We start from the raw sequence: 21,699 nt of genomic DNA, 5'->3' as shown, positions 1-21,699 counted from the left end.
AGGCCCCCGCGCCCTTCGCAGGAAGGACGTCTGCGCACTAAGATACTCAGTTCCAAGTTTGGAGCTTTTAGCTGCCAGCCCTGGCCCATCATGTAGCTGCAGCACAGCCTTCCCTAACGTTGCAACTGGGGGAAAAATCACTTTCCAGTCTGTTTTGCAAGGTGTGCATTTCCATCTTGATTCCCTGAAAGTCCATCTGCTGCATCGGTCAAGAGAAACTCCACTTGCATGAAGATTGCACGCCTGCAGCTTGCATCTTTGTTGCAAAACTAGCTACAGAAGAGAAGCAAGGCAAAGTCTTTTGTGCTCCCCTCCCCCATCAAAGGAAAGGGGAAAATGTCTCAGTCGAAAGGTAAGAGCCTATTTGCATTACTTGCAAAAATGCAAAGGGTTGTGCATGCATTTGTGAATGCATGGATGCAATTTTCGCCTGGCGATTGCATTTTTAAGTTTGAGGTTTTCCACAGCTCAGTTGCATTTCCTGTTTAGTATGTGTCTTTTTTTTGCAGACACAGAGAGTTCCTGTAAGGCAGGGCTTGCGGCTCAGCTGTGCATTGACGTTATTTGCATTCTTCTGCTAGGATTACTGAGCTCTTTTTGCCTTTTGCACAGTCAGGAGAGATAGAGCAGGTTGGTAGCGTCTAAATGTGCAGTGCTTTATATAATTGTAAAATTCTTTCGTGTGCACACACATTATAAGTAATTTCATGTGCAACAGGAATACAAACTTTTAAAAAGTCTGTAGGTGACGATGAAAGGTAAAAGTTGAGTTAAACTAGTAGGAAATTAATGTAATCTTATATTCCTTTGGGAATAAACCGTTGCGGTGCCCGTTTTTAGCTAGATTTCCATTGATACCGCTTTGAACATTAAGCAACTTTTGATTTTTAAAGGAAGTAAAGGTGAAGTGTGAATAATAACATATTACACAAAAAGCAGCCGAGGACTCTTTCTCTTCTGAGATTTTGCACTGTACGCCAATTGCTTATTGGCTCACAGTATTTAGAAGCAGCTGAGAGGACATAGATGTTTTATGTCTCCCCATTTGGGAGATGCTTTGCATCTCGGGGGAAAATATGGGGAGAAAAACTGTACTTTTAAGCATGACACCAACATGGGGGGAATGTACTGTTTCGTCGAAAATCATAATGAAATCTTTTAAGTGTGTAATTACGTGTACTTAGACAGCTATAATAGGTCAGAAATTCAGGGTTATGGTTGTTTTCATTTTTTTTTCTTTTTCTTGAAAAATTTTTTTTTACACAGTTGTATTTTGCAGACTTAATGTCATACTGGAGAGGGGATTAAAAAAATTCCTGACATGGCATCAGAGAGCTGAGGGGTTGCTGTCAGGGGCCTCTGGGACCCTAAGTCACTACTTGTTTTCAGAACAAATCCTTCACTCCAGAGAAAGCATATGCCATATGAGAACGTATGGAGGGAAAAGGCGAGTTAGGTATGGGTGAGTAAAGCTACCAGGGACACTACATGCCTGGGTAAGATCCAGTGAAATTAAAGTGTCTCATAAGCTTGCTGCCATGTTTTTGGATTTTGTTGAACCACTTTCTGGTTCTACCTGATGGGAATCACCCATCTCAGACCAAGAAGGAAGTGATATGTGTTCTCAGGAGTTCGAAGTAGGGCTGTGTTTTCCTTGACCGTTAGGAGAGAATGGGAATCTGGAAAGCTTAGAGTGCTGGAGAACCTAGGAATTGGCATTATGAAGTGCAGATGTTCCTTAGTAGAGGGGAAACCTACAGTCTCCTGAGTGGAGACATAACAGCTTAGAATGGGCATTCCATGCTTTGATGTATTGAAGAGTTGGCATCTTGTTACTCTGTATTTGGTATACACTCATTTAGTCAATTCAGCTTAATAGATGTATAAATATGTGTGTGTATGAATATGTATGTATTCATGTATGTGTGTTGTATATATGTAGATATGATGTAGTGCATAGGATTTGGGGGCATACAAAAATATTTAAAATGTACTTGTTTCCTTCAGGGAACTTACCATTTATAAAGCATGTGTGCAAATCATTATGATACAAGATAATTGCATAGATAGTGAAAAGAAATGGCCCAGTTGGGAGTTTAGAGATGGCAGTGATCTCTCTGGGAGATAGGAAGGTTTCATGAAGATGATGATATTATAGTGATCTTATCTTTGGACCTTAGGGTCTAAAGTAAATCAGGTTCCTTTTCTACTCTTTTTTTTTTTTTTTGGCGCACTCTGAAGGTAGCTCTGTCCCAGTAGAGCAAGTTTTTGAGTTGAGAAACTAGAAGATACTAGCATGGCACGCTTCCGTTAGGAGTGTGCCCATTGTATTTGGTTTACACTCATTTATTCAATTCAGTTTAATAGATGTATAAATATGTATGTGTATGTATATGTATGTATTCATGTATGTGTGTTTTATATATATATTAATATATTTTATATATATTTATATATATTTTATATATATACACACACACACACACACACACACACACACACACATATATATTAATCAGTTCCCAGTCAGCCAAATGGTTTTCTTAATCGGGTCCTCTTTGGAAGATACATCTGGTGTCAATGGGAGGTTCCTGCCCAAAAGGAAAATTATCGATAGAAGGAAGTGGATGATCATTTCAGAGATGGCATGGGAGCCTTGGCCTGGACGTTAAGTGTGGAATTGGTCTAATTCAGCCACGGTATTCTCAAGCGGCCAAGACATTTTTCGCAGTACCAAACTGCTTTGTAATACTATAACCAAATGGAATGGGAGGCAAAAGTGAAAGGTGGACACAACCTCATAGTATTGAAGAATTTAACAACATGTTCAATTCAAAGAACCTTTACGAACTTTCTAGATCACTATAATTCGGTTTCACAGACCTCTAATTTAAGGCAGAGCAGAGGCAAAAGAATTACAGACTCCCCGGGAGCTGGAAGGACGGGGCTGCTTCTTTCCAGCCTTACCAACAGTGAGATTCCGAGAAAGAATTTCTTAAAAAGAAATTTTGTTTTCCGCAGTTGTAACTTTAGGTGGTATGCTTTTCAGCTTGTTTATATTAGCTGTCTGGGGTTGAGCTGACATTTTTTAAATATTAAAGTGGTAGAATGCCTTTTGAGGAAATCTGAAATGTAAGTTAACAGGAAGGGCACCCAGAAAGTGCAGGAATTCCTGCACTTTACAGGAAGACAGGCTACAGGAAAAATGTGTCATCTACATTACCCGGAGAGAAAAACTATTGTTATTAGCCATGATGATTTGAGGGAGGAAGGGAGAGAGGGAGGTCGGGAGGTCTGGCAGCTCCCAGTTCACCTGAAAATACAGAAAAAGTTTGACTCTGTAAGAAATGCACTCTCTCTCCCTTCTCCCTCTTTTCACCTTGTAAAAATATTAGCCTCCCTTAGTTTAAGACAGTACTAGGTAAATCGTGTTGGGGGAAACACACAGAAGGCATAATTCAGAAGCATGTAGGAGTGGGGCAGGCACTCCTAGGGGTTCTTTTCTTCTGTAATTCATTCCACCCTGGGAAATGAAATGTGTAAATTTCTCATTCTGTGTAAATTCCTTTGTTAGGCTCTACCAGACAGACTTGTCATGCTTAGCCTGAAATCTGAGCCAGGATGTTTTATAACCCCGTACATCTCAGGACACAAAATCCGAGTAGGTACTGGTGTGGCATTCAGCACTTCACGGCACGCTGGGTGTCAGCTGCCGGGGCTTGGAGGGGCTCTCCTGGTGGTCCATTTAATGCTGGAATTAAAAAGGGCTGAGATTTATATCATTGGAACTACTTTCTAGTGTTTTGAAATCTGAAAGATCTATAAGGAATATTTTTAGAACCAAAGAAAAAAGTACCACGTAGCACGTGTTCATTATCGAAACATTTGAAAATAAAGAAAAGAAAAATGAGAATCGCCAGTGGCCACAGTATACATTTTGGCATATATCCTTTTCCTACTCCCTGTATATGTGTATGAATAAATCTAAAGTATATATAGAACTAATGTCTATTTAGTTACCTTTTGTTTCACTTACCAATATACTGTGAAATATTTCCAAGTGAATATATATATATTTTTTAATTTTAACTTTTTTTTGAGAGGGGGGATGGTAGAGGAGGGACATGGGGAGAGAGGGAATCTCAAGCAGGCTCCAGGCCCGGTGCAGAGTTGACGCGGGGCTTGATCTCATGACCCTGAGATCATGACCTGAGTTGAAACCAAGAGTCTGACACTTCATTGACTGAGCCACCCAGACGCCCCCCCCCCCAAGTGAATGTATTTCTACATCCATAATATTCAGGTCTTTTCTCTTTACTTCAACAGAACTTTCATGTTTATTAACTTTCAATATTATGAGGTTACCATGATGATCAGACCAGCTCATATGTTACTCTGTATACTGTGGCCTTAGACGAAATCCCAGGTTCTGGATATCAAATTCTTCCCCACTGACATTTTCTGTTCCACCTTTTAAAAATAGCTTTCTTCTTATTATAAAAATGATATATGCTCATTGAAAACAAAATTCAAGCCAAGGAGAATTTCATAATAAGAAAATTAAAATCACTCAAAGTCACAGCCATCCAGAACTAATTACTGTTAACTTTTCGGTAAACACTTCCTTGCGTTTGTAACTACATACATACGCATACGTGACATTTTGCACACTATAAATGATACTTTGCAACTTGCTTTATACTCCGCCATTTATCTTGGGCTTCTTTCCTTATTCACACACAGTTATCCCATTCTTTTAAACAGTTGCTTATTTTAATTTGTAAGGATGTAGCTGTTTAATTAATCTCCAGTTGGACTTTCACATAGTTCCATTTTTTTACAGCTCTAAGCAACATTGCAAGGAATACCATGAACATACATCTTTGTGCATTTGCCCAATTATGTCTTTAAAACTGAATTCCTAGAAATGGAAGTGTTAGGTCAGAGGGCAGGGACATATTGCCAAATTGCCCTCTAGAGACCTAACACGAATTCTTATTCCCATCAGTGTTTGGGAGTGCCCATTCTCTGGTTTAAGCATCATGGTAAATATTGCCGAATAAATTGCTCTCCAGAAAGGCTATGGCTACTTTCCTTCATCCTATGTCTCATAATTTGGAAAAAAAAAAAAAATCGTTGCCAATTTGCCAAAGGTGTTAATACTTCACTGTCATTTGAATTTTTTAGTAAAAAAAAAAAAAAGTTGAATTTTTTTCTCTTTTTTTGACATTTGTGTTTTATGTGTTTGAGTTTTTTTTCTCATAAAATGTATCTTGAAATTTTAATTTGGGGATCAAATTATTTCCACAGTTAGGACAGAACATTCCAATATTGCAAAGCTTAGGTAATCATGGGTTGAGAGTTGGGTCCCATGTGTCTCAACTGTTTAGTTCCCTTGTGAGTTCTAATTTTAATTTTAGCCGAAATGTCTTAAATAAACATCACATATTTCGTAAATTCATTTTGTTATACTTTCTATAGCTATCCAGACCCGTATGAAAATAATAAGAAAAAAATGTAATGATCTGATTAAAATTCCCGTCTGGGAAATAACTTACTTCTGGACATTTGTACATTTTCAGTTAATCTCTACAGGCAAAAGTAGCTTTTCTTTAGTTTCATAAATAATTCTTAACATAGCACCTGGCTGTGTTCTATGCACTATTGCAGAAGAATTGCCTTTTTTTTTTTAGCCTCATGTGCAATCATGTGCTTCATAAAAGGTGGTTTAGTTTATGAGATTTGTTAGAAGAATTAAGGCTGTGGTAACTTTGATGACCCCCCAAATTATATGTCAATCACAACGTCTTTTTATCGTAGCCTTCTTTAGTGAACGTGCTTATTTATGCATCCCGATATTCAGCGATAGAACTTAGAGCTAGGAAAGCAGTTTTATAGTCCAATCAGCTCATTTTACAAATGAGTAAACTGAAGCTTTGTAAGACAGCGATTTGCCTGTACACAGAGCCAGAGGCGGAACTTCGTCCCCTGGATTCTCCGTCCCAAAGTTCTTTTCACTAAACAACACACGGAAACTAGTAATTCACATGTATAAAGCATTTTTTTTTCCCTGCAGAATCTTTAGCATATTTCACACATTTTTGTTTTGTTTGTTTTTGAGGGGAGCATGCTGGCAAAGGGGGCTGACGGGCCAAAAAGCCAGGGGGTCTTTTTCTGTACCCCCAAGAAACGGTGATCCATGAATCATGGTGGTGGGGCTACTTACCAGTTCCCTGCTAGAGGATATTTTGCAAATACTCTCATTTTAATTCCCCGTGCTTACACTATACAGCTGCGAGTTTTAACCACTGTAATTGTTATTTGCCTTTTATGCACGATCTCTGAAAGCCCCTGCTGGGTAGCTAACGTTTCTTCTTCTACGTCTTTGCACCCGTCTCCAGCTCTTTTCGCATTGTGCTTATAAATAAGAAGTTCTCAATACATGTCTAACAGTTAAAGTATTTTTAATCCGTGGGGGTCTCTATCATGTCCCTCCACATTTCATCAGAGGTTTGGGGTAATTAAATTATAAGGTAATTTTCTTCCTCTGCTGCCTTGTTGGCATTAATATTCCCATTAGATCTTTGCTTCATGATTTAGAAGTTGCAAGAATAGCAGAAAGGGCAATTTAGATGGCTGCAGATGTGTCATTTCTCTTACCTAGGTCCTCTAGACAGATTTAGAGGTGGCCTGATCCTTGGTTAACTTTGTCTTTTAAAAATATGCAGAACTAAGATGAGCTGTCTAAAGAATCCAATGGGATAGGACTGAAGTGCATCCCTCCATCCTGTCCTGGTTTCAGAAGCTGTTTGTATGTTACCTCAGCACTTGAGCCTCTGAAGGGTTGTCAGAGATAATCTGAAAGTTTTTAACAGCTGGCGGCTCAATGACAAAACAGGGAACTCTGCAGGGATAACCCCCAGATGTGACAATTCCCCACTTCCTCCTAGCCCACTGCCGCGGTCAATGCTGACCCCCCTTCTGCCCTGGGATTCGTTTCGCCCTGTCTCCTCATTGGGTCTTCCTTTCCTGAGCTGGTCCATACAGTTTGGTATGCAGCCCATAAAACCCCTCTTTCTGCATTGAAAGGATGTTCAGGTTATAACCTCATCACATGAAGACTATCAAAGCATCTAATGGAGTCAACCTCCTTGTGAATTGAAGCATTAAATAGACCCTTGCTGGATAGTCCATTGTCTGTTTTATAATCTAGTCTCTCTATCCCTCCGTAAGTCGGATAGCTGGATTGGGAGCAAACTTTTTTTTTTTTTTTTTTTTAAGCTGTAGGTCTAGATGTTGATCCCAGCCCATACCCCAACCCCCCATGCTATTATCATCCTCATCCTCATCACTTCTATTACAGGAGTCACTTTTCATGTGTTATGCCTTTGAACTTTGGATAAATCCTCTGGGGATCGATATTATTACTATTAATTTACAAATGGGGAAACTGAGGCTCAGGTGAGTTAACAACTTGCCTGTGGCTGGATAACCAGTAACCGGCAGAGGCAGGATGCAAAGAAGACAAACCTGTCTGACCACAGGGCCCATGGTCATTATCAGGGAAGTTGCCAACCATAGCCTCACCTGTGTTTAAGGATAGCTCATGAGCTAAAATGGGAAAAACAACCCAAAAGAGTAATATTTCATGACACATGAAAATTATATAAAATTCAAAGTCAGTGTCTACAAATAAAGTTTTATTAAGACACAGCTGTGCACATGCATGTATATGTTGTCCGTGGCTGCTTTACCGGCAGCATTGGTAGAGTTGAATAGTAGTGATGGAGACATTATGCCCCACAAAGCCAAAAATAGTTACTATTTCGCCTTTTTCAAAAAATGTTTGCCGACCTTGCCCTTTATGACTTTATTCAGTCAAGTAATGGAATCTTTTCATGATAGGGCTTCCATATTACGTTCCTCTTTGGCTTTAATTGGAAGTTGTTAACCTGGACAACTACTCCACCAGCGACCTTTGGGGCCCAGCCCACAGGAAATGTCTGAGTGGTGCTTCTCCTGGTTATGAGATTTGTAGGCCATTGCTCATTTCCGCCGAACTCAGCTACCGGTCTCCGGCAGCCCATCCTGGGGTCCTTTCCCCTCAGCTGCGCTCTTCCTGTTTGCTTTAGATTTCTTTTCTCTATTTCCCCTCCCACCGAGAAGCTGTTCATTCGTTCTTCCCCTGGTCCCTTCCTTCTCCCCTTCCTGATTTCACATTTTGTTCAAGAAGCAAATAAAGTAAAAAACAATTCTCACTACCGTCATTGCCAGGCTTTGTTGATTCTGATCACGAGCCAGCCCACGAGGTCCCTCATTTCTTTTGTGTGGAGAGAAGATGGAAGCCTCCCTTCATAGTAAGATAGCCTCCATCTTACCTAGAGAGCTTTTGGTTTATTACCTCCTGTAAAGGTTAGAGCTGGTTTATCACATTAACTCCCCCACCCCTGGGTGGACAGTTTCGTTTGGGGAGTTGAGTATCCTTTTGCTTACAGAGTCACTTAACCTGTGGGCATTGTGTGTACTTAGGAAGGAGGGTCCTGGGAAATGTTCTGCAAAAGAAGGGAGGGAAGAGGTGGGGATGGAAGCTATATGGAGACTGAGTAGCTTCCGTAGGAGGAGCCCAGGTTTGCTCGCCATATCCAGAACGAGGTACGTTGAAGTCACAGGGGAGTGCTACAGTTCTTACTCTCCTAGATGGTAGCCATGCTGTAGATTCTTTCTATATTCCGGATGCTCTGCTTAGCCATGGATGTGAGTTAGCTCATTCTCCCCTTACTAGGGCCTGGTAAGCTGATGCTCCATTTTGTATATGAGCAAACTGAGGCCAGAGAGGTCAAGGAACTTGCCTTCGTTGGCAAGGTTGACCGTGGCCAAGCAGTAGCTTTAACCAAGGTCTGTCTGAGCCTAGAACCCGAGCTCCTGGCTGCTCCCCTGGAGTGGTCAGCCCATCATACATTTATGAACCCATTACCCAGAAGTCATGGTCGGTGATAGAGAACATGAGTGGATTCCATGTGAATTTGTATTCCCTGGGGCTGGGTATGGTAATTAGGAGGGGCTGACCTCTGTCTGCCTATATAGAGGTTCCTTTTGACGTGTTCCTTTAAGCCTCTGTTGATCATGGGATAGCAAGTCTGACTCATTCTGAGCGTTAAGGTTGAATTCCAAGTACAAAGTACCCATGGGTAGAAGGAAGCTGGTTACAACTGGTCTACTGATAGATACCGTACAGAAGGGAAGTTAATGTTAAACATCAGTAATGAATATTGATTCCATTAGCTGTCTTATAGGCTGTAACTAAGCAGGTCCAAACTTTATGTGTTTCCCTGCACATCTAAGTTAAAAAAAAATTTAAAGCAGTGGTAAGAACATGACCAGTTTGGCAGCATACCTAAGTAGAGGCAATACTATCACTTGTGGCTTAGTGATTTCCTGTATTCCTGGTTCTTTCTATGTAAATGTAACAAGTGTTATTTCCTTGAAATTGTGAGTGAACCTACATGTTCACTGCTCTCCTCTTGTGCTGGATGGTGCGGAAGAAACTAGAATTCTCTCTTTTTGTGGGAGGAGGCAGCTGCGGAAGTGGGGAATGATTTTGTCTTTAAACCAGTGAATTCTCTCTCTCGACTTTCTCTCCAGCCAAAGCAGGACAGTCGTACCTATGCTTCAGATGTTTCCCAGGATCCCATGCGGAAGCCATGGGAATAGATAGTCTGGATGTTGAGTGACAAGTTATTTTTTCCCTTCCTTGATTCTCCATGCTCTAGTCCCACATGAGAGGATGAGAGGAATGAGTTAGAGATAAGGGTAAGGCTAGAATCTGAAGAACCAGTGGGAACAGAGTGGTAGAGAGTATGGGAATTATTTTGGAGTGAAGGTGCAGAAACAGCCTCTCTGTGCTATTTGAAGTCATTAGAAGCATATTCTCCCTGCTTTCTTCTCTCCTTCTTGTGCCCCAAACTCCAGTGCCATTTGGAAAACATAATCCCAGAGACTCTGAACATACCTAAAGCGAGAACTTGTATAAGGGGTTTGTCCAGATTAATTCAACCAGTCAAGTTTGCGATCGATGGTTACACATAAGACTTTGCGCTTGTGGAACTAGACAGAGGTGCGTGCCCTCTGCTCTTCTGCTTACTCGCTCTGAGCCTTGAAAAATCTACTTGCCCTCTAGCTTTGGTTTCCTTACCAGCTACATGGAGAGACTGACACTCATTCACAGGATTGTTATGAAAATTAGGCAAGGTTGTGTACGTCCTGTGCTTTGACCAGTGCTTGGCATCATTTATTCAACAAATATTTAATTGAGGACGCTGCTGGGTTTGAGGCATTTTGCTATAGCAGACTCACTGTGAACATAAATTTGCTCCCCTCTTCCTTTCTGTCTAGCCCTAAGAAGCTTATAGTCTAGTAGGAGGCAAGAAAAGCACAGAAATGTGTAAAATAGAAGCTAAAATCCTAGATATGCCCAGAAGAGATACTGTGAGTTGGTGTGTCCCAGGGATGAGAAGGAGCTCAGGGAAAATTTTTACAATGAGTGTGCAAGTATCAACATGCATTGCAGCGTTGATGAGGAAATTGTGCCCGAGATCCAAAGTCGGAATGGAGAAGGAGTCTTGACTTCAAGTATCCAGGGGCACCAAGAGAATGTCCATATAGGCACAACAATTCCTTAGAAGAATAAAAAAGAGATGTCTTAGCAAAATATCTGAAGCTTAAAAGACCTCGCTTGTGTTTTCTAAGAATTTCCATTTTCTTACCAAGCTATACACTGTCGTTATTACTTATGATCACAATAAGTTAATAAATGGAATATAGCCTATCTCATACTTTCAGAGCTTTTTTTTTTGGATTGTGGAAACTCCAGGAAATCCAGAGGTTAATAGTTAAACAAGTATATCATATCACCTGGGTTTATAGGCACACTGTAATTATATAAGCAAGCTGTTGGTTCAATAATCAACGTCTAGCTAAGTCAGGGAATATTTTCCAGAGGGTGGCCACAGCTGCAATTTTCATTTTTTATAACCTGCCAACCTGCCTTTTCCATTTCTTAGCGCTTTTCCTATTTCGAGACTCATCAGAAGTCAGAGAGGAAAACTGTTCGATGCATTTCTGAATGGTACTTACCTTAGGGGAGGTGTTCCAGAAGGTTCTTTGTTTTACCAAACTTGCTCTCTCTAGCAGGATATAGGGTCCTGGCAAGAGAGTTCATAAATTTTGTGTGTGGGTATTTTTAATTTCAGAAAAAATCCGTTTCAAAGATAAATATATGGAAACAATTGGTAGGTTAAATTAACTTGTCTTTCATTATCTTGATTTAAAAAATACAGTGACCTATGGCTTTGAAGCTCACAGTAGGCTCTTTCTCAGTGTAACCAGTCCTTAGTCACCCGCTTTCTCCTCAGCGACTTCATTCAGCTCAGGGTCGGTAGAGTGGGTGAGGTGGGTGGGCCGACTCACCCCCATTTAGAGTCAGGAAAGACACAGGGCTTTTGCTTGTGTGGTTAAAGAACACGTAGGACCCAGCCAGCTAGAGAGGACCTGCCAGCGATATCATCACATTTGAGTGCCTTGCCAAGTCCTGTTGCTTGGAACTTTGTTCCTGAATGAGCTTCCATTTTTATAGGTAAAGTAGAAAAAAAAATGCAGATTTAATTCTGGAGTTGATTTAAGAATGAGATTGAGAGCTCCTGATACATTAGGGTTAGAATAACTTTCCCATCCCAAATTTCAATCTTTTTTTTTTTTTTTTTTCCCTGACGTGATCTGACTAAGGACAGAAGAGTCAGTGTTGGTTGGGTAGGGAGAGGGTCGGGGCGAGATGGTTGAGAGGGCTGGGGGTGAAGGAGACCATATATGTTTTAGTCGAATTTAACAAACATTACTGAACAATTAAATTGTCTGCACCTTGCACTGTGCTATGTGAATCCCAGGATGAACAGAATTCCATCTCTACCCTCGAGAAGCTCCACAGTCTGGTAGGATGTATTCTTTCTCTACGGCTGCCAGAGCAAAAAACACAAATCGGGTGGCTCACACAATAGGAATTTATTGCTTCACAGCTCTGGAGGCCAGACGTCTGAGATCATGGCGGTGGCCAGGTTGCTCCCTCTGAGGGCTGGGAGGGAGAATCCGTTTCGTGCTTTTCTTCTAGCTCCTGGTGGTTGCTGACAATCTTGGACATTCCTTGTAGGCATGTCGATGCATCATCGCCCTGACCTATGCCTTTGTGTTCACGTGGCGTTCTCCCTGTGTGGGCGCCTGTGTCTGAATGTCCCCTTTTTCTGTTGACGCTGGTCATATTGGGTTAGGCCCCCCCCCCCCCTTAATCCCACGTGGCCTCATCTTAGCTGATGCTATATGCCGTGACCCTGTTTCCAAGCAAGGTATCTTCTGAGGTACTGGGGGGTTAAGACTTCAGCACAACAATTTTAGGGGGACACAGTCGAACCCATAACATGGGAAGATAAACATGGCAGCACGCTCATGCCGCGCTGTGTGATGCGCACGTGAGTTCTGATACGAGCTACAGCTGGGAACCCAAGGAAGGTAAATGGTCTAACTTGACCTGGGAAGATGAAGAAAGCAGTCGGTAGGGGGACGACCTTAAACTGGTAATAATGGAACTTTAAGTGTGGTTCTTCACAGGAGAATAAGCAAGTACACCAAGAGGCTTGCCATCTGGTCCGCGAGCAGACTACCTGCTCTTCCTTCTGATTTTCTATTGTTAATGACAGACTGAATGCTTCTAAATTGGGGGGTGTTAAATTGGAAAACACGCATACACACACACACACACACACACACACACACACACACACACACATGCTGTTGCTGTATTGATTCCCAAAGCTGAACTCATGTTTGGAGGTAATGGGAACTATGAAACGCTTTCTGTGGTTGTCACAGGCAGCTTTCATGGGTAGACACAGAGGTGGTGTGCTTCGAGGCTGGGGGAAGAGGGCGTCCTTCCCTTTGTAACACATGGTTCTAGTCCTAGTGGAACAAAGCGGAAGAGGGAGTAGGAATGAGTAAGAACCAAGGATCTGTAGCCAGGCAAAACTTATTTTTAGAAAAGGCCTGTAAGCCTTTAAACAAAAAAAAGTTCTACTTTCGTGTTCCCAAGCTCTTAAGTATTGATTTTTTTTCTTTAGAGAGAGAGAGAGAGAGCAGCAAGCAGGGCAGAGGGAGGGGCAGAGGGAGAGAGAGAATCTTAAGTAGGCTCCACGCCCAGCACGGAGCCCGACTGGGGGCTTGACCTCACGACCTTGAGCTCATGACCTGAGCTGAAATCAAGAGTCGGATGCTTACCCCACTGTGCCACCCAGGTGTCCCTCTTAAATATCGATTATTAACAAAAGGTCTTTTTAACTCTGTATATTATTAGAGTTAATAGTTTTATTTTCTTAATGTGATCAGAGTATGTTTAGCATAAAATTACATATGAAAATACTAGGATCCAGCTTGGGTGAGAAGGCACAGTATGGGATGAAATCGTCAGGGCATGTTGCGTGGGTAGCTGGGGGTACGGTTGGTGGGAAGGAACTTTCCCAGCTTAGAACAGACGTCCATCCCCTGTTGCCCTGCTAGGGTGTTGGTGGTGGCATGCTTCAAGTATGGGTGGGTTGCGGGGGCAGGTGGGTACCCCAGAAAAAAGCTGCAGGAAGGTAAAGCCTCCCTCAGAGCTCGGTGGGTGGTCCCAGGACAGGCAGTCCAAACAGCAAAAGGACAGGTGGGCAGCAGAAGCGAGGCAGAAAGTCAAGTATTTGATGAGTCAATGTGAAAAGGGAAGAAAGAAATAATAAACAGGGAGATCAGTTGGAAAACCGGGATCGGAGAGTCTAAGGGTCCAAGCAACCAGGGTGCAGAATTCAGGCAGGAGCTCTGCTATCTCCCTCCCCTACCAGCCCTGCGTGTAAGAAATGAGTATGCACGTCACCTGTTTCTTACAGCTTTGGAAGGAGTCTTGGTTCACCTGGCTGGTGATGCCCTCGTAGGAAGCCTATGGAGGTAGGGTGTAAGGTGTGTGTAGAAGGAGATGCAGAAAACGAGCAGCAGAAACGACTTTGGGGCTTGTTTGAAACGAGCCCAGACTGTTCTCCATGGTGAGCACCTGCGTGCAGCTCGAAGTGGGACCAACAGAGTCCGAGGAAAATAGGAAATAGTGAATCAGCTGGATTGTCCGCCTCCGTGGTTTGTAGACTGAAGCCAGCTACTGGTTTTACGTCCCAGGGTAGGAGTCAAGCGCGGTCTTCTGTGAGAAAGCAGCCCCAAGTTCTCAGCATCCAATTCTTTTTTTTTTTTTTTTAAAGATTTTATTTATTTATTCGACAGAGAGAGAGACAGCCAGCGAGAGAGGGAACACAAGCAGGGGGAGTGGGAGAGGAAGAAGCAGGCTCATAGCGGAGGAGCCTGATGTGGGGCTCGATCCCATAACGCCGGGATCACACCCTGAGCCGAAGGCAGACGCTTAACCGCTGTGCCACCCAGGCGCCCCGCCTCGGCATCCAATTCTAGGGCAAAGCTGGGACGAAGAAATGTGAAGTGCAGAGGGAGCGCTTGTGCTCTTCTGTCCTAAAAATATGTCAGGGGGACGGAGAGACTCAGTCTTCGCCGAAGCCGTTGGGCAGGTCAAGAAACTGGTATGATTTTTGTTCCCTTTGATTCAGCATTTCCGTTTTGAGAATCTATCCTGTAATACTAGTGATTTTGCCGTGCCTGCCATGTGCAAGGCTTTGTGAGAAGCACTTTACTTCTTAGTTCTAATTGTCATAAAAACCTGAGAGGTAAGTAAAAGCATCCCCATCTTACAAAGGAGGGAATCGGGGCGCAGAATTCATAACCTGCCTAAGATCAGAGTTAGGGCTTGCGGAGCTGGGCTTTGAATCTAGTTCGTTTAAATTCCAAAGTTCATGTTTTTCACTATGTAACTGCCATGACAAAATAGTGAAAAATAGAAACAGCTGACTCCATAATAATAAAGAAATAGCTACAGTTACAGATACCTACCCGAGATGTAACAAGTTACGGACACAGAGCAATAATGTTAATGGGAAGATGCTTATGACCCAGGAAGAATGGCTATAGCTACATTGAGTGATTACACATATATGTAGGTGTTTGTGTCTTTGTTTTTGTTTTTTGTTTTTAACTTCAGGTCAGAGTGTTCTTATTAGGGAGAGTTTCATTGACTCCAATTGTAGGAGGTTTAGCTGAGCCTGGTAGGAGCTAAGAAATGCATTTTCTGACTCTGTCTGCTTGCTCTCCTTTTGAAGGGGGCCTCATTCTGTTTTTCTCGGAGGGTCTTTTCTGTTTTGCCCTGCAGACTCATCAATAGGCATGTAGTTTGTTATTTTTTAATTTTATTTTTTTAGGTAAGCTCCGTGCCTGGCATGGAGCCCAATGCAGGCCTTGAACTCACAACCTTGAGATCAAGCCCTGAGCTGAGAGCAAGAGTCGGCCGCTCACCTGTCTGAGCCACCCAGGTGCCCCTAGGCACATAGCTCAAAAGAGCTACTAGCCCTGTATCTATATGACTTTGTGGTGTCAGTACCCACCATTCCGTGGCTTGTTACAGTGTCTGGTCTGAGATCAAATTCTCTGTCTTGCAAAGGAAACAACTATAATGAAGAGTAGCTGGGGGACTGGCTGGCCCTGAGTCAGGCATCCATCTCTGGGGGCCTGCGGGGTCAGCGCGGGGCCTGCTGCTACTTAGAGGTGCTGTAAGCACAGGTCATCTGAGTAGGGGGCCTAAGTGAGACAGAAAAACGGATTGACTTCATAAGCGCGGGAAGAAATACAGGAGAGAATGAAAACGACGATTATGGCCACCGAGGCTTTAACGCTAGCGAAGCTTTGACCGAATTGTGACCTGTGGTGTTTCAATCATTCTTTTAAAAAAAAGTCATTATAAATTTGCCTACTATAAGGCACTTGGTTAATGAGGAAGGACATGCGTCTCCTTAGAGTCTCTCATAGTCTCTGCGGGTGGAAGAGACTCAGACCCTCTGTGCCGTCCGTCATGTGTCCTGCGGTCGGTCTCCTTTATGAGGAGCCATAAAAGGAGTTTGTCCGGTGAACAAACTGAGTCCGTGCCCTTGAACTGAAAGAACAGCACAGAAAAGGCACTCTGGTGCTCTCTCCATTGGCTGAGTGATAAATACAGGATTCATTTTCCGATGATGTGACACAGTTGCCCACATCCGTGGGACAGAGAGTTTGGGCAATAGATAGCTGGCAAGGCATCTAGCAAGACTTCAGAAATCATCTAGGTTGAACACCTCGCTTTAAAGATGAAGCGAGTGTGGCCGAGAAAGCTTGAGTAACTGAAAAGGTCAAGGGGAAGGCAAACTAGATCTGGAAGACAGATCTCTGACACCCACACCTGGGTTGCTGTTGGCATCCCAGGTGCTTCCTGATGCAGAGCCAACCTTTGACTCTCTGGGGAGCCCTCATGCTCTTCCTATAAAGACAGAAACTAGCCCCTGAGGCTTAAAGATAGAACATAAGCGAGAGCACCGGGCGCAGTGGAAATCAGGACCTCTGTTTATTCAGTGGGGCATCCGAGGATTGAATGGGTCTTGTTCAATCATGCATGCAGTCATTCATCCATTTATTCATTCTCTGAACATGTATTAGATCCTTCTCTGTGTGGTTCACGGTGAGGCACCAGGAAGTGTGTGGAGAGAGGATTCCTACTGGCCAGAAGCTCAGATTCTAATGGGGAACAGTTGTGTGGACCCACATTTGTGGTGTCATGATCGCTCAGAGGAGAGGGATTATCTGCGTAGATCTCGCAAAGCGAATGGGAGAGTCGGAGATTGGGGTGGGGAGACAAAGCAGACTCAGCTCTGGTCTGTGGGCAGTGTGAGGTGGTAGGAGTGCCCCAGAAATCCAGAATCTCTGTGTGGTTGGAAGGTAGGGGTCATCTCGCAGAGCAGGGAGAGATGATGTAGGAGAAATAGGCTGGGGCCCAGGTATGGAAGACCTTGCAAATCAGAAGGCTTTCATTGTTGATTGCCTGACTCCAATACCGAGTACCAAGTACTGCTGAGAAAGGGTTTCTTCCAGCAGCTAGAATCATATAATTTTGTATTTTAGACTCAACTATGCATCTCTGTCCCTTAGCAACAGGTTTTGTTAATATTCTGAGCTCGGTATGAAATGGAGAGCCAAATTAGCATTGAAGAGCTTTCCTTTGGCAAATCTACCATGAACTTTCTGTATCAGGTAGAAAAAGAAAAGACATGAACCTTTGTAGGGACGAGAGTTTGCCCGGGTTGATTGGTATTAGTGGTTTTCTTTACCATTTGATGACTCAACTCATCATGACATTTTGTTGGCATTTCGTCAACTAGCACTTGCCTTTGTTCTATAGGGCATGCCTCGAGGTCTGATGATCGAGTTTTTATTCATCTGGGCATGTCTCCCACCCTGCTGTTTTGTTTTCTAGTGAACTAACTTGACTTTCCTGCCTGCCAAGACCCTGCGAGCTTGCCTTCCCCTCCGTTGCTTCCTCCATGAGGTCAGGTGCGTGCTACTCACGTATGAGGGCCTGCCGTTCTGGAGGTTTTCTGGAGCAGAAACCCCAGCCTGTGTGTTCTAGAGCTGGACATTCCAACCGCCCACTCTTTGGAACTCAGTCTTGATCTGTGAAGGAGAGGGATGCTCCCGGGTTCCAGAGTCACAGAAGTGCAGGAGGGAGCGCCCAGGTGGTGATGGAAGGCAAACCACACCGGAGGTGGTCTCGCCACATTTCATAAGCACCTACTATTATTTTTGTGTTGTTTTTCTTTTTTTTTTTTTTTTAAGATTTTATTTATTTATTCGACAGAGATAGAGACAGCCAGCGAGAGAGGGAACACAAGCAGGGGGAGTGGGAGAGGAAGAAGCAGGCTCATAGCAGAGGAGCCTGATGTGGGGCTCGATGCCAGAACGCCAGGATCACGCCCTGAGCCGAAGGCAGACGCTTAACCGCTGTGCCACCCAGGCGCCCCTTGTGTTGTTTTTCAACTTAAAAAAATGTATTTATTTGAGAGGGAGAGCTGGAGAGCATGCATGAGTGGGGGGAGGGGCAGAGGGCGAAGCCAACTCTCAATCGATCAGGGAGCGCCACGTGGGGCTGGATCCCAGGACCCCGGGATCGTGACCTGAGCCGAAGGCAGATGCTTAACCGACTGAGCCACCCAGGCGCCCCTGAACTTTTTTCTTTTTTAACTTAGAATTTTCCAAGTGTGTATCCACAGCCTTGTATAGTTCTTAGCAATAAACTTAGCAACAAATCAGAGAGAAAAAAGTTAACTGGTTATCTGTATTTTTCGTGGGATTTGCGATCTCATCGACCTCCTCTAACTTGCTTGGGTCTCAGTTTCCTCTCCTTGTAACTGAATGGTTACTACGTTCTGTTGTTTTCAAGAAATAACCTGATTTGATTGGGAGGATGCATTAAGGCCGGACGTGGGGAGAATACAGAGATACGGTGCAGATACAGAAGCATAAAATGAAGATGGGCGAATGCTCGCAGATGAAGTATTTCAGACATTTTTACCTTCCCTCCACTCGCGTCGGGCTCAGGAAAACCATCCATGCTTTTGTTGTTTTGGGTACAAGTTTGGAAGGAATTAACTACTTAAACCGTACTTTAATGGTAACCTGAGTTTACATCTAACTGGACTCTTGTTTGTTCTCCAAAATGCGTCAATCCATTTTCACTCTGCTAAGAATAAAAGGTAAATAATGGTGAAGAACTTTGTTCTTTGTGGAATAGTTGTAAACGCGAAGATACATGACCCAGAAAGTTTATGAAGTCTTCACACAAAGGACAGAATCAGCTTTATGGGTTGGTTTGGAGCCAATGTTCGTTTAAAAAAAAATCAAAAATATATTCCAATCATTTGGAACTGATTTGAAAGAATAAAATAGATGGGCTGCCAGCAGTGTTATACTGTTCCACTACAAGCAACACGGTAAAAGAAGTGAACAGCTGTCACCCTTCTCTGTCCTCTGTGGAGATTTAGCTTTGGAAAGATAACAAGTTTGCAAATTAACAGATCTCATCTAAATTCCATCCCTTTTCCCCTGGAGCTTCTGCCACTCCAACCCCACCCCCTCTGAGAGCACAGGCCTTTGGTTCTCTGGAAGCAAAGAACATTTGACTCCTTTTCCTCGCTGTTGGATGTGTTAATAATCAGGCAGTTTTGAAATGAGAATGAATGAAGTGGTGCGATCATATATTTTTAGTTTTATAATAATGACTCCACAACAGATATTTCTCATGCATATTTATAAAAATGACTCGATGGGGATTTGTGCTCTGGTTAATTATAGATTGGGAAAAAAAATGGGAAGAGACATTTCTGTCCTGTTGACTATTTTATTTGCAGAGCCCAGGCTCAGTGCCTGGCACATAGTAGGTTCTCCACAAGGACTGTTGGAATCAATTATTTGTTTGCAGTGTGCAGGCTGAGCCTTATGCAAACATGGCAAGTGAACTAAGAGGGCCTTTGGTGGATTCATTTCTCAAATGAGAACTTCTCATCACACCTGTAGAATCCTCTGTGTCTTCCGTATATGTCTATCATTTTTTATTATGGTAAAATACACATAGCATAAAACTCACCATTTAAATAATTTTGAAGTATACAATGCTGTGTTTTTTCGGTAGTCACAAGGTTGTGCAACCATCACCGCTATCTAGTTCCAGAACATTTTTATCTCCACAGATGGAAAGCAGGCACCCTCCCCCCGCCCCAGCCCCTGGCAACCACTAAGCTACTTTCTGTTTCTATGGATTTGCCTCGTCTAGATATTTCCTATGAATGGAATCATACAATGTAGAGCCTTTCGTATCTGGCTTCTTTTACTTAGAATCATGTTTTCAGGGTTCATCCGTGTTGCGGCACGAATCAGTCCTTCATTCCTTTCTGTGGCTGAATAGCATTCCATTGTACGGATATATTACGTTTTTTCTTCTTTTCTATTTCCCATCAAAATCTGGTGTCGAGAGAACCGCTTACGAAGTAAGTAGGAAGTTACATCTCAGTCTAGCTAATAGAACTTAAATTAAAAACCCGTCCAGGGTGGGCGCCTGGGTGGCGCAGCGGTTAAGCGTCTGCCTTCGGCTCACGGTATGATCCCGGCGTTATGGGATCGAGCCCCACATCAGGCTCCTCTGCTATGAGCCTGCTTCTTCCTCTCCCACTCCCCCTGCTTGTGTTCCCTCTCTCGCTGGCTGTCTCTATCTCTGTCGAATAAATAAATAAAATATTTTTTAAAAATAAAAAATAAATAAAAAATAAAAACCCGTCCAGGGGAATTTGCATTGTTCAAGTGGAAAACAGCTTCAAAGAAAATAATACATTTCTAATGGTGACATCTCAGGGATGGGGACAGGGGACTTTTTTAGCAGCGAATTATGTCAACATGAATATCTGACTTCTTGTAAAGCCAAGCCTACCGATGGCTACGGGACTGGGAAAGGTATTGAATTGAGTAGGTGGGCACCAGGGTTCTGGTCCTGGGTTAGCTGTGAGTTAACTCTGTTACCTGCATCTCCTTGGATGTAGTGTTTTCTGTGCTTTGTTTTGGTTTGATTTCAAGTGAGGCCCCTTGCTAAGCTCTTCTACGTGCATTATCTCATTTAATCCTCCCCGAAGTTGTATGGTGCAGGTGTAATTTTTATCTGCCTTTGATAAATGAGTCTGTAAATGAGGAGGAGGAGGAAGACAAAAAACCATAGCCCAAGTTTCCCTTCTAGTAAATTGTGGGGGCAAAACCCAGACTCATGTCTGACTATCTTTAGCACGAGCTCATAACCAGCATATGGCAGGGCTTGGCAAACTGGGACCCACCGTGTGTTTTTGTACAGCCCAAGAGCTAAAATGGTTTATCCGTTTTTAAGTGGCTAAAAAAAAAAAAAAAGAAAAGAAAAAGAAATCAAAAGGAGAATATTTCATGACACGTGAAAATTATACGGAGTTCCAATTTCTGTCTATAAATAAAGTTTTATTGGAACATAGCCATGCTCATTGGTTTACGTATTATCGCTGCTTTCATGCTACAGTGACAGTGTTGAGTTATTGGGACAGAAACTGTGGCCCACAGAGCCTAAAATATCTCCCGGTCTGGCCCTTTACGGAGTAAATTTTCTTGTTTCCTCATTTATAAAATGGAGGCAGGGAAGGAATTCAATTAAATTATTCTTCAGGTCCCTTTCAGCTTTAATGTTCTGCTTTCTGGTGAGGTCGCCAGCTCCCTCTGATTCCTCTCTCTCAACAGATGAGTTTGCCTCTTTGCTAAAAATGAGTGCGCATCAGTCCCGCTGAGGGCCATGCATCCATGCCCTGACCTCCCGTCTCGGCGGCTATCCTGTCCTTGATTCTGCTCTTCTGAGTAGTAACAAGATTTACCCTTTGTTACATGCCTGTGATGCTCGAGCCCTCAGTGGGGCTGTGAAGAAGGCTCAGAGATCATGGATGGAAGGTCAGATTTGTTATTTCCCCTTGAGAGCTGTGCGGACCGAAATGTGGGGAGGGCACACTGCGTCTCCAGGACACATCAGTCAGTCAGTGGTGGTGCTGGAGTGTGGACCCCAGATCACCCCTCTCTGATCCCAGGGCCATTCCTCCTCTTGCCTGATGTTCTCTTTGCCCTCTGTCTACTTAAGCGATCTCCCCGCCCCACTCTGCACCCCCC

The 21,699-nt window shown here is 43.2% G+C and overlaps 1 protein-coding gene across 1 annotated transcript in view; it reads left to right on the top strand.

Moving 5' to 3' along the window:
• The first annotated feature begins 40 nt into the window (after positions 1 to 40).
• The window catches only part of MAP2K6 (mitogen-activated protein kinase kinase 6), a 103,997-nt gene continuing 82,338 nt past the window's right edge, over positions 41 to 21,699 (top strand). Inside the window, exon 1 of the mRNA XM_008693690.2 lies at positions 41 to 352. Coding sequence (XP_008691912.1) covers positions 337 to 352 — 16 coding nt within the window. The 5' untranslated portion in view covers positions 41 to 336. The remainder of the gene's footprint in view (positions 353 to 21,699) is intronic.

This window comes from Ursus maritimus, unplaced genomic scaffold (assembly GCF_017311325.1).
Source record: "Ursus maritimus isolate PB19 unplaced genomic scaffold, ASM1731132v1 scaffold_24, whole genome shotgun sequence".
NCBI classification, from domain to species: Eukaryota; Metazoa; Chordata; class Mammalia; order Carnivora; family Ursidae; genus Ursus; species Ursus maritimus.
This window is presented reverse-complemented; position numbering and strand designations above follow the sequence as displayed.